Below are 12551 nucleotides of genomic sequence, written 5' to 3'. Positions count from 1 at the left end.
CGGGCCCGGAGAGAAGAAAGAAAAACCGGCGTCCAAATTCTTTAACCGCAAATCTGTAACGGTAAAGCTCGGAGAGCGGGTGGGAATATTGATGCTTTCAGCCATCAGAGCGGGAGAAGATGGCAAGGACCGTGCGGGGCTGTTTGGAACGTGAGAGCTGGGCAAGCTGGGCAGGGGCTGTTTGCAAGAGCGTGTAACAACAGGGGCAGTGGGTTTAAACTGGGGCAGGGTTTAGATTAGACATGAGGAGGGAAGTTCTTCACTGTGAGGGTGGTGAGACACTGGCCCAGGTTGCCCAGAGAAGCTGTGGAAGCCGCCTCCCTGGAAGGGTTCAAGGCCAGGCTGGAAGGGGGGCTCTGAGCAGCCTGGTCTGGCAGGATGTGGCCCTGCCCATGGGTGGGGGGGTGGGGCTGGAACAAGATGGTCTTTAAGGTCCCTTCCAACTCAGACCATTCTGTGATTCTACAATACAGGAAACTTTTTGGGGGTATTGAACGAGGTGATTACTTATTAAAGTTTGTGCTATCTTTTTTTGTTTTCCCACTGCAACTTGTGGTTTGATCTTTATTTTGCTTTTATTTTATTTGTACTGCAGGTCCTTGCTGTGTCACCAGTTTCCCCAATATATCTGACCTTTGTTTTTTTTTTCTTTTAGGGATTTCAGGTAGCATATGTGGTGTTCAAGAAACCATCTGGTGTCCAGGCGGCCAAGGCCCTTTCGCGGGAAGGTCCATTACTGATATCAACAGAGAGTCACCCTGTGAAAACCGGCATCAGCAGTAAGTCAGCCTCAGCTGTCTTCCTGCTAGCTAGTGCTGCGGAAGAACTGTACTCATTTCTTGCTGAGTCCTACCCCACACATCCTAGGTTCTCACCGTTTTGTACTGAGCTGGGAGACATCCAGTGTTTCATTGTCTTCCTGTTATTCACAAAGTAACAGTCTTGTACAGACGCTGTAGTCCAGTCCAGTGACCCAATGGAAGAATGGTGTCACTTGCTACAATGTAGGGGCAGTTTTTTCCAGCATCATTTCAGTATTGCACAGATTCAGAGAAACTGTCTGTGTCTTGCCCTCAAGATGAAATCCAGGCTCCATAACAGGCACCAGGTGTCTGTCAAGATGGCAGCACTTCACATGGGACCTCTTGACAGGAACGCAGTCTCTGTTGTTACATCTCTTGGCCTTAAGGCTAGTCCAGTCCTGCTTGCGAAAGTTTCAAGTTCTTCCCGTCACTCAGCGGCTGTGGCTTGGGCCTCGGGGTTGTTGAGCTGCAGTGTGTGGCAGTGAGGGAGCTGAACAGGGCTGGGAACAGTGTGCCCTTCCCCACAGCAGTTCTCTCTAAAGCTGCCCAAAGGCATCACACCAGCGCTTGTTTCTGACAGAGGCTGCCACTGACTTTGCACTTTCCTTCCCAGAGTGGATCGCCAACTATGCGGCCTCAGTCGTGGATCAAGAGGAGCTGAAGGCTGAGGTGGATGCCTACATGCAGGACTACGACAAAAAGATTGCAGAGGTGAGGCCAGGCTGCAGAGGGAACCCAGCTAAACAGTTTCTTTGGGGAGAAGAAAGGAAGAGTGAAGATCTCTTGGTGCCTCAGTGGAAAGGGCAGAGGGAAACAGGATGGTTGGCAGGGTCCTTTTACTTGCGCTTGCTTGTGGAGCGTCTCTTCCTGGTTTGGTCCACAATGCCGGACACTTCTAACCTGGGCTGTCTACAAATAAACTGGGTCCTGGTTGGCGTGCCGGGTCGTGACTGAGAGTTGAATGCCTGCGCCGTTGGTCCCATGCCTGCCTTTAAACCCTGTGCAGGAGCAGAAGTTGTAGCTTTGCATGTGTTTAAGGGGGACCATGGGGGACCCGTGCATCAGGTTGGCTGGCGGCCCATCTGCACTGAGCTGCCTCACACTCGTCTCTTCACAGGAAGAAGCCAAAGCGGCCAGGGAGGAGGGTGTTCCGGATGAAGAGGGCTGGGTGAAGGTAACGCGGAAGGGCCGGAAGCCTGGCCTGCCCCGGACAGAAGCTGCCAACCTGCGGGTGCTGGAGAGGGAGAAACAGAAAAGGGCCCGCAAAGAGCTGCTCAACTTCTATGCCTGGCAGCATCGTGAGACCAAGAGAGAGCGTGAGTGTCTGAGTCTCCATGTCCGAGTCTCCTCCTGCCCCTGCTCGTGTCTCTTGCACTGTGGCCCAAAAAGTGTCCTTGGAGGTTTTGTCCAGCTGCAGGGGAACAGCTGGCTGGGTGGTTGTGTGAATGGCCTCCACCAGCGGGAGATACCTTGCCACCGTCTCTCCTAGCAAGGGCTTCTGGAATATTTTGCGGGAGAGCACACAGGTCGTGGCTTTCCAGTAGAGGTTCCTTCAGTCTGTGCAAAGGCAGCAACCGAAAGAGAAAAATAGCCCGTTTCCTCCCCAAGAGGGAGCTGCGGCACTGCCGGAGAGGAAGGGCCTGAGCCCAGCTTTTGCTGCTCAGCCCAGGCGCAAAAGGACCCGCTTTGGGAAGTGTTTGTGTTGTCAGGACTGAGCTCCTCCTGGTGCGTGAAGGGAAAGTTCCCCAGGAGAGGGAGATCTGCTGCTCCCGTGTGACCTGTCCTCTTTCTCTTTCTGCCTGTTTCAGACATCGCCCAGCTGAGGAAGAAGTTTGAGGAGGACAAGCAGAGAATCGCGCTGATGCGAGCCCAGCGCAAGTTTAGGCCGTACTAAGTTGCGCTGAGCTATTCCTCTGGTGCCTGCGCTGGAGAGGGTGGGAGAGATGCTTGTGGACATCGTGTTCCAAAGGATTTCAAGGAATTTGAGGCAGCTTTAGGTTGTCCCTGCCCTTGGATCTGAAATGGGAGATCCCAGCATCTGCTACTGGAGGGGCAGTTTCCTTCACTGGCACCGGTGTCCTGCTCTTCGACTGGTGCTGTGTCCTCACTTGCCAGGCGGATGAGGTGCTTCCTGTGACGACGTGTATCTCCCTGCCACCCAAGGCCCTCCTAAAGCTTTGTGAGCACTGGGACTGATCTAGCACAGCCCCTGCAGGGACAGGGAATGGCTAAAGAACTGTAAATAAAACTGCTGCTATGTTCTCAAGACACGGGACTGCCTTTCTTTTCTCCCATGGTCTGCTGTGGGGAACAGCTTCTTGTGTGCTGGGCTGGCAGTAAGTGTCACAGTTTATATGGTGGTGCTCCTTTGCACAGTTTGTCTAGGGAGGAGTAAGAGGAGGATGAAACTGACCTTGGGAAAAGCCCAACTGAGAAGCTCCTAGACCTGTTGTCACAAGGAAGGTTGATGTTTTGACACAGAGCCCTACCCCTTCCCTCAGTGTTTTCCTCCCAGGTAGCTCCCTCTCAGCCAGATGTTGAGGTGCCCAGTTGTCCAGCTGTGCATGTGGACCTCTACAGCCTTGTGTAGCCTGCGCTGTGGGAACTTCTGACGTTCGGCACTGTCACTAGAATGAAGGTGAGATGGCAGCCTGGCTTTGGAGGGAGAAACCAGACTCTCCAAAGCCTGTTTCTGCTTAACCTGTCACCAACCCACAGGAGGCAGTTAAGGACGGTGACGGGCACATCCAGGCACATCCAGCTGCCACCTTTGTGTGGCTTCAGACTCGGTGAGTCTTCAGCCCAAACCACCTGCTGATCAGAAAAGGGCTGTAACCGCCCGCAACCTTTTCATTGCCTGCAGCCTTGATACGGGTATGACTGTGAATATCAGGGGGAAATGCTGGTAAATTCCACAGAACTGGGTTTAAACAGATTTCCCCTCCTGTACAAAACCCACTGTTTCCATTGCAGGGGGAGACTGCCAGGCTGTCTCACTTCAGTTTGGCTTTTTGCATCGATTTAACTAGGAGGCAGATGGATCCTTCTTATGCCTTGTCTAAAGCAGACTGCAAAAATCACTGCCTCCCAAGATTGGCATTTTAGCTGCTTGCGTGAGCAGCTTGGAGGTTCGCTCTCCTATAGTCAGGAAGACAGAGTTAACATTGGGAGATTAATCTTTATTTAGAAGGACAGAAATAATCTCTGCCAACTTTTCCATTATTAGTACTTCTCTCAGCTGCTTCAGCTGTAAGATTAGTGACTCATTCCCTAGGAGTTCATTAAAATGGCCCTCTGTGCCCAGGTGAGCTCTTACTTAAGCTCATGTTTTAAAAAGCAGCTCTCACAGTAGAACAGACACTGAAACCCTCTGAACTCAGGCACCCATGAAAGTGAGCAGAGAAGCAGAACCCTTTTCTGTTGTTTTTTCACTGGGTCTAATCCTGGAAGGTGCCTGGTCACCACAACCCTGGAGAGGAGGTGAGATGAGCCACTTGTTTTCTGCAGTGCTACAGCTGGTGCTGCTGCTCCTCCACAGGATGCCTCTGCCTGTATTACTGCTCTGTTTCAGGGTCCAAGTTAGGAGCAAGTATGGGGAAGACTGCTCTGGGCCTCTATCCCTGTACTTAAGAGAGCTGGAAGTGGAGGAAGGATTCCTTTTCCCTCTGACAACTGAGAGAGTTTGCTCAGCTCTCCTTCAGGGAAGCCCTGGCAGACCTGCTTCCACCCTGCAGCGAGCTATGCTTAGGTAAGTGTATCATAAAACCAGTGTTGGATCTGAGGTAGGAATGGTGACAATTCCTCCAGTGCCTGCTTTGTAGCTCCCTGTTCTCCCGGATTGCTGCAGCACTGAGGGGTTCCTAGAGCCTGGCTCTGGCGTTCTGCGCCGTCAGGAAGCTGCTGATGATCCCAGACACCACCTCGGGCTCATTCAGGTGCACAAAATGACTCCCAGGCACCTCTGCTACCTGGATGTGCTGGACGGAAAAGACACAAGCTGTAGACCAGGAAAAGTGTTCCTTCGGGCAAACTCTGCTTGCTGTGTGGTGTTTGGGGAGGGCGGGGAGAGGAGATGTGAATGATGCAGGACAGGGATGCAGGAGCACAAGGGAAGAACTGGGTCCAGAGGCCAGTACTAACTAACTTGGGACTTTGACAGCCAGGGCAAAGCTTAGCAGCTTTTCGTCCCTGTGTGAGGGCTGTCTCAGTCAGGACAAATCACCTAATGGGATTTGTCTGCCAAGATGAGCTGCTTCCTACCTGCTGCTCCCAGGCTGGTGGCTTATAGAGATGCAAGGATGGTTTACTCTCACCTCTTTGAGGGTAGATTCGAAGGCCTCCCGTAGGGCTTTCGCAAAGTGATTTCTGCTGTCTAGCTTGTCTGGTACCAAGAGTCCATCCTGTGCTCTGAAAAGCAACAGCAAGGCTCAGTACAGCTCTCAGCGTGCCTCCGTTTGTCTTTGCCGCTGTCCCAGGCAGAAGCAGTGTCCCAAAGACAGCGGGGTGACAGACCCAACTCTTCTTTCCAAGCTCCTTGTGAACAGCAGGGTCACAGGGTCACACGTGGTAGTCAGGGGAGCACTGCACCACTTGGCAAGCAGCTGTTTTGTATCAAACTATCTGTTCAAAACCTTGGGTGATTGCCTAGTAGTATTAGTAGAGATTGGTTAAACACTGTCTGCCCAGGGCTGGCTCCTTAACTGGTCAGAGTATATAATTCCCTGCCCCCCACCCTGTCTCCAGCTCTTAATTTTTTCCTTCTGTAGAGCTTTTACATCTCCCCTCGTCCCCCTCCTCCCTCTTCGCTTTGCTGGGTGTGTCCTGCTTGGAGAAGGAGGTACCAGGGCAGTCTTCCTGGACAAGTCAGCATTAGACCTCCTGCAGTCCTAAGATCATGCTGTCTCCTACCATGCTGCAGGCAATGGGACAAGGTGACATCCCAGGCTCAAAGGCACATCCTCTGTATGGCCTACAGGACTTGTCCTCACCATGATATTGCTTTTCTGGACAAGCAGGAAAATCCTTACAGAATTACAGAATGGTCAGAGCTGGAAGGGACCTCCAGAGATCATCTAGTCCAACTGCCCTGCTAAAGCAGGATTGCCTATAGCAGGTTACACAGGATTGCATCCAGGTGGGTTTTGAAAATCTCCAAAGACAGAAACTCCACAACCTCCCTGGACAGCCTGTTCCAGTGCTCTGTCACCCTCACAGCGAACAAGTCTCTCTTCATATTTAGATGAGGCTTCCTGTGTTCCAGCTTGTGCCCATTGCCCCTTGCCCTGTCATTGGGCACTACTGAAAAGAGTCCAGCTCCATCCTCCTTGCACCCACCCTTTGGATATTTATAGACATTGATAAGGTCTCCTCTCAGTCTTCTCCAGGCTAAGGAGTCCCAGCTCTCTCAACCTTTCAAGAGATGCTGCAGTTCCCCAAGCATCTTCGCTGCCCTCTGCTGCACTCTCTTCAGTAGTTCCCTGTCTCTCTTGAACTGAAACAGCCCAGAACTGGACACAGATCTCCAGATTTGACCTCACCGGGGCAGAACAGAAGGAGAAGACGACTTCCCTTGATATACTGGCCATGCTCTTCCTAATGCAGCCCAGGCCTTCTCGGCAACAAGAGCAGATTGCTGGCTCCTGTTTAACTTAGTGTTTACCAGGACTCCAAGATCCTGCCCCTCAGGGCTGTTTTCCAGCAGGTTTACCCCCCACCTCTATTGATGCATGGGCCTATACTGATGTGTGGACCTTCAGATTTTACTATTTCACCTGACCAGGAAAGCCAAAACTGCACCTCCTTTCTCAACTTCTAGTACTTCCTCTCATTTCCTAGAAAGTCTTTTAATAGCACCACACAGGCCGAGGTGGCCAGAGCCCTGTACATCTTGCCCTCCAAGGAGATGGGGAAAATGCAGAGGACCCACGGTACCAGCTACCCACCCGGGGAGCTTAACAGCATGTGCAGCTCTGCAAAAGGCACTGGCCCACCCCCCCACATAGGCACTGGCCCCCTCCCACAGCTTCTCCCTGTCCTGGGCACCCTGGGGGGAGCTTCCAAGAGCTATGTCTGGCTGAGGGCTCCAGGACCAGCTGGAGGAGGTGGAGGCTGCAGTGGTTCCACATGTTTGCTCAGACAAGAGGCTCTGGGCTCTGCAAAAGGGGGCAGGCTGGGCTGCTGTGACTGGGGAAAGGGTTAGGATGTGAGGAAAGCAAACAGGAGCGGTTCTGCACAGATGGCACGTTTGGCAGGATGTCCCCTTGCCATAGGACTAAGGGACAAAAATTTGTGGGACAGGAATATGAAGGCAGGAGTGTGGGGAGGACAAGGCAGGACTGGCACTTCCTCAGCCAGCCTTGCACCAGGAAGGGCCAGCCTGAAAGCACAGCACCAGGCCAGGAGGAGGATGTTCCAGCTGCTCTCTGCCTGCACCAGGAGCTTATCCAGTCCAGGGCAGTAGTGGGAAACCGGGAAATGCTTCTCACATGTGAGGCTGTACTGTTTTGCCAACTGGCCTGAAGGTCTGGTGACTGCTGCCAAGGAAGAGGTAGCAGAGGAATCCTTTCTAACCTTCAACTCCCCCCACCCAGGGCTGCAGGGAGGCAGCGAGGGTTGGTTTGGCTTGTGCCTCACTCACAAAACGATGAGAACACGGTCCTGGATCTTCTGCAGGAGCTTCACGCACTGCTCCACCGTCAAGGACTCTCGAATCTGCTGCTGGTGCAAAGACAGGGAAAGTGGCAAAGGTCAGGGGCAGCAGCTGGTGTCCCTGACCCCAGCCGCACCCGCGGCTCTGAAGGCAGAAGTAACTGCAGCCCCGGATCTGCCATGCTGGGACGTGACAGGCGGCCGAAGCTGCACACAAGAGTAGCTGGCTCTGCAAAGGCTCCTTCTGTCCAGCTGTGTTTCAGAGCTGCCAACAACGCTGCCTGCTGGGATGCAGCACATATGGGAATGATCTCATAGCAGAGAAAAGCTTTAGAAATCCTTTTACTAAAAAGGAGTCAGGGCACTACTCTGGCTTTTTAAGCCCTGGCAGTAGCACAGGTAGAGGAGGCCCTGCTCGCTCAAAAGTGGCACAAAGCTGTCAAAATTTCAAACAGGGAATTTGCTCCACTCTCTCTTCCCTTCTTACATGGGTGACCTGACAAAGCAGCTGACTGAGAACATCCATCCATCTGCTGCCTGAAGAGTTATAACAGCAGGAAAATGTGGCCAGGAGGCCCTGGGGCAGAGGAACTGCTAAAAGAATCAGTAACATTTTTCAGTGACTCCGTAAGCTGAGTCAGTTAATGATCTTTAACAGCAGCATTTAAAAGAGATGTGGGAATTAAGGAAGCAGAAAGTAAATGGCTTGGTGGAGGCAGGGTCTGGGCTCAGTGAGTGGGACTCCACCACCTCAGAGCTTTCATTAAAGCTCAGGGCTCAGAGGCAGCAAGGGGCATGTCAGAAGAGCAATACTCACCATATTGACTCTCATGTCTCTATTATACACCAGACCTGGAATGAAAAAAACAAGAGAAGGTTTTCATGTCTCGCAGGAGCAGGAGTTGCTCTGTTTCCCCTCACCTTTGGGGTCTGCACAAGACTTTCTGAGACAGGAGGAACAGGATCAATTCAGATTTTTCCCTTTTTTAATTTCTTTTCTCTAGCCATTCAAGGACTTGAGCACCAACCCCAGCTGCTGGGAAGGGAGAGCTCTGCCTCCAGACTTAATTGATCCCATTCAGGTTTCGTAAACCCGTAGCTAGGGCACCCTACACCCCGCAGAAGACAATGGCTGTTGGCACCGCTCCCTTTCCACACCCAGCACTGGCCCACCGCTGTGATGAGCCCTGTCTCCACACAGTCCCTTACCAGCGGGTGTCTCAGTTGCTCCTCGCTGCAGCAGGATTGCCCCACCCTCTGCTGTCAGATGTCTGTTTGCTTCTAAGAGCCTGGGGGAGACATGGCAGAGAGGTTGCTCTGCTGGAAAAAGGGAGGAAGCGAAGCGAAAATGGCATGACAAGGTGACAGCAAGCTCTCCGGCTGCTTCAGAAAAGAGCAGGAAGAAGCAGCAGCTTCTGGCAGTAGAAGGAAAAGGTCTGGCTGAGATGCCCGAGGAGGACTTGAAAGGGGAAGCACAGGGAGTTTCCTTGTTCATACAGCCCTAACTCTGTCCAAGGCGAGGGCAGGCAGCAAACAAAGAGGACAGATGGGAACCCACCTCTGCAACGCTGCTTCAGGGCTCCGTGCTCTGGGAGTTTGCTGTTTTGCCTCTAGGCTCAGTAATCTGTCAATCACCATCCGTTTTGATTTCAACCACGCCTCAGTGTCCTGAAACAAAGAGAGGTAGGGAACAGGAGTAACCCCTTTCTTCTGAATAATCTGACCCCTTATCAGAGGGTAGAAGAGGGCATTTCACCCTCAGAACTGGTATCAGTTATGGGCATCATATTAAAAATGCCTATTTTAGGCAACAGCAATACTGAAAAGGCAAAGTAAGAACAGAAAGCTAAGCACTACTGTAAAGACCTTCTAACTTTTTATCCTTCCATTCTTTTCTACCCCTTCCTACCTCACTTTTGAGTTGAGGACAACTATCCAAAAGTACAGGGGAAATCTGGTATCTTTTGTGTCCCTGACCCTGGTCTTCTATCCCACTTCTGCCAACGAAAGCCCCAGCATGTGGTAGTGATGATGGCAGGTTGGCAGTGTAGCTTTATGTCCTGCCAGGAACAGAAAAAGAAACCCACCAGTCTTGCACCCAGATCACCTGACAAGGTGTTGGCAAAAAGACAACCTCATGCAGCACTGGCTTGGACAGAGGTTCTGGTTCCCTTTGCACATGGGCACAGCATAGATAAGTGAATTTTGATGCTAAGGGACTGCAGGATGCAGAGCACCACTACGTGTCCTCAGGGGCCACCCTAAGCAGGTTCCTCAGTCCATGCATCAAGGAGCAAATCCTGCCAAAAGGAAAAGTCCTGCGACTTCTGTGACCTGCCAGGACCTGGTCACATCAGGGCTTTCTCTGAACAAATGAGGGAAAGAAAAAGAATAAAAATCTATCTTTTATTTAAAAAAGGAGGGGAAGGAAACGTGAAATCTAACCTCTGGAGCTAGCAGAAAGCCAAGACTTTCCAGCAGGATCAGCTTGTCCACCATCTCAGGATAAAGGAAACAGAACTGAGGAGAGATGAAACAATATGCGAGAAAGAGAAAAGCTGAGCATTGAGTGATGTCTTCGTCCTGTTACACTGGAGAGGGGATAAAGGAACGGCCTCCCATGAGATCCAAGTCCCACACAGTCTGTCCCTTCATTCCTCTCCCATTTGTTGTTCCAGCTGCAAAAATCACAAACACCATGAAGAAAGGATGCTTTACTTACCATTGCTGCCACAGACCCACCTGCAAAGGAGAGAAGAGTGCTCAGTTACATACGGGACACCCTCCGGTAACAGAAACTTCCCTTCCCCACAGCAGGAGCTGCCTTAGAAGGAGAAATGCACATTGTACCAAGGGACAAAGCCCCAGCTATGGAGTACAACATCCCGATCTCCCTCTCAGGCAGCAAAGACCGAGGAGGAGTTACTAGTTAAAACACATTGGTGTGCAGGTCCTGAGAGCTATGGCCAGAGGAGCCCTGGGGAGTAAAACCCAGATCCTGGCAAAACCAAACCACGTCCTAGGCACAAAGGGATAGAGCCTGGAGTCTGGTTCCCCTCAGCAAGATCTGCAACCCAAAAAGAAGGGCCCTCTTGTCCCCAGGCTTTGTGTCCTTGTGGGGACCAAGCAGGAAGGCTTGCTGTCAAATCTGCCATAGCCCACCCCTCTTTGGTATTTCTGTTCTCTCCTGGGTGTGGGGGAAAAGCTCACAGCAAGAGCTACCACTGTTTTTACTACAGGGACTTTTCAAAGCAGAGGCATTTCAAATAAGGACAACGATTTTTGAATCATTCAAGCAGGAACCTGGTACTTGACACAATATAATAAATATTCCAACCCAGCTTCTAGCAGCATGTCTTTTAAGTTAATTATCTACTCCTATTTCCATGAATCTCACAGCTTACAAGGACAAGAGCCACTTACCCATACTGTGACCCATCAGGGTGAACCGTCTCCACTGCAAGGCTAAGTGGCAACAGACAAAAACAGACAGTGCTGCATTAGAAACCCGAGCAGCGGCATCTTGCTGCTTCTCCACCAACATGGGCCCCTCTTCCCAGGAGGGCTTCTGCACTGCTTAATTTGCTTCCTAATCCAAAAATGAGGTGGCTAAATAGGCCAGCTTTAAATAAAAAGAGCATCCACTATCTCATTTCCTTTGTAGTTAAGTCACGCAGCTCTCAAGCTCTCTCTGCATGGCAAACAAACTACAGCAAATTCCCATTCACTGCCAGACACGAGACTGGCAAGAAACAAGGGAGCTTAACTGGGCAGCATCTGCTGGAAGAGAGAGACCTTGACAGACCATCCTGCTGTACGCCATTCTGCAAGAGCCCTGAGGACACAGAGCCAGGTCCACTGCCTTGAGGAGAGTACAATTATTCCAAGAGAAGGCTCTCTGCACCACTTAGGACATCAGGCTCTTTGGTCCATTTTTTGGAGGCTTATGGGGAAAGATTGCCTCATCAGTGCTGCCCATCTGAAACACACCTCACTGAAAGATGTTTTACCCTATGGCACATGAAAGAACTCTCTCTAGAGACTCTTTGTATTCTGAATGAGGGATGCAAAACTGCACATGCCACAATCTCCTCCAAGATCAGTACACAGACAGGCAATTAGATCAGGAGTTATTAGGAGCTCAAGGCACCCTGGATTTCAGATTTCTTTGTATGATACTAAAGCAAGGAGCAAGCTACCGCTGGGGAGAACCAGAAAAGTCTTCAACTTACACCTAACACCGGTTAGAGGTCACTGGCTGCTTACAAAAAGTTATCCATCGCTCTGCCACTACTGCTTTTTAGTACAAAAACACTTGCTTCCCAGTTCTTACGGTTTTTTCCTCTCACAAAACAGTGAGAAAGAGTCTTTATTCAGTCTGTGGTCACAAAGCACCAGCTAATATCAGGCTGGGGAGAAGCAGAGGGAATTGACCCTCTCCTGGCAGTTAATGCTACCTGCTTGTCCCAAAGAGCAGATGCAATATAGCAACCCCTGCATAAGCATCTCAAGTGCCCCTTCAAGTAGTCACCTGCTGCTACTCGGCGCACATCGCTCACATAATCCAGAAGATAGTAGACGGAGCCTGCAGGTCGATGTGATGACAAGCCATGGCCAGATAAATCCATTGCCACATAATAGCAATCTGAAAGGGAGAGAGTATTAGATGTGCAGCCCTGCAACACAAGAACCATCCTGATGAGCCAGACCTACCTCTGGGGAGTAGTGGAATGAGCTTGTCAAATGTGTTGGCATTGTCCAGCCAGCCATGCAAGCATAGCACGGGGTGCCCCTCCGAGGGTCCCCAAGCCTTGGCTGCCACATGGCCCCAGGGCACAGGGAACTTCAACTCTGAGAACATGCCCGGAATAGAGTCCTCACAAGTGATGTCCCTGGAGAGCCACTTCTCAGGAGTAGGTCCCAGGGTTCTTGTTAATGGCCCACAGCTCTGAAGAGAGTAATAGAGGTCTTTAGTAACTCACCAGCCTCCTGTGGTCTTAATTAGCAGCTTGCTGATTTATAGCTCCCCATTCAACATCCCAAGCTGCCATCCCTGCCTGCCTGTTTGGGGAATCCTCCTCCCAGCACGTACTAGTGATG

The 12551-nt window shown here is 51.2% G+C and overlaps 2 protein-coding genes across 2 annotated transcripts; one reads left to right on the top strand and one right to left on the bottom strand.

The window, feature by feature from the left end:
• Nucleotides 1-7: 7 nt before the first annotated feature.
• Nucleotides 8-2891, top strand: RRP7A (ribosomal RNA processing 7 homolog A (S. cerevisiae); the record flags this gene model as incomplete). Its single annotated transcript, XM_009869794.1, has 5 exons — nt 8-61; nt 656-779; nt 1417-1514; nt 1921-2119; nt 2612-2891. Coding segments are annotated over 5 exons (561 nt in total), but the record flags the coding sequence as incomplete, so codon positions are not given.
• A 1619-nt stretch (nt 2892-4510) lies between these two features.
• SERHL2 (serine hydrolase-like 2) lies at nt 4511-12312 on the bottom strand. The gene is made up of 11 exons (XM_009869793.1): nt 12165-12312; nt 11983-12096; nt 10875-10916; nt 10174-10193; nt 9897-9971; nt 9010-9119; nt 8661-8740; nt 8269-8303; nt 7441-7517; nt 5117-5210; nt 4511-4780 (listed from the first exon to the last, which is right to left on the bottom strand). Exons 1-11 carry the CDS (start codon nt 12310-12312, stop codon nt 4664-4666), a joined length of 912 nt encoding a protein of 303 aa, XP_009868095.1. The 3' UTR covers nt 4511-4663.
• Between the last annotated feature and the right edge of the window lie 239 nt (nt 12313-12551).

This window comes from Apaloderma vittatum, unplaced genomic scaffold (genome assembly GCF_000703405.1).
Source record: "Apaloderma vittatum isolate BGI_N311 unplaced genomic scaffold, ASM70340v1 scaffold35205, whole genome shotgun sequence".
NCBI classification, from domain to species: domain Eukaryota; kingdom Metazoa; phylum Chordata; class Aves; order Trogoniformes; family Trogonidae; genus Apaloderma; species Apaloderma vittatum.
This window is presented reverse-complemented; position numbering and strand designations above follow the sequence as displayed.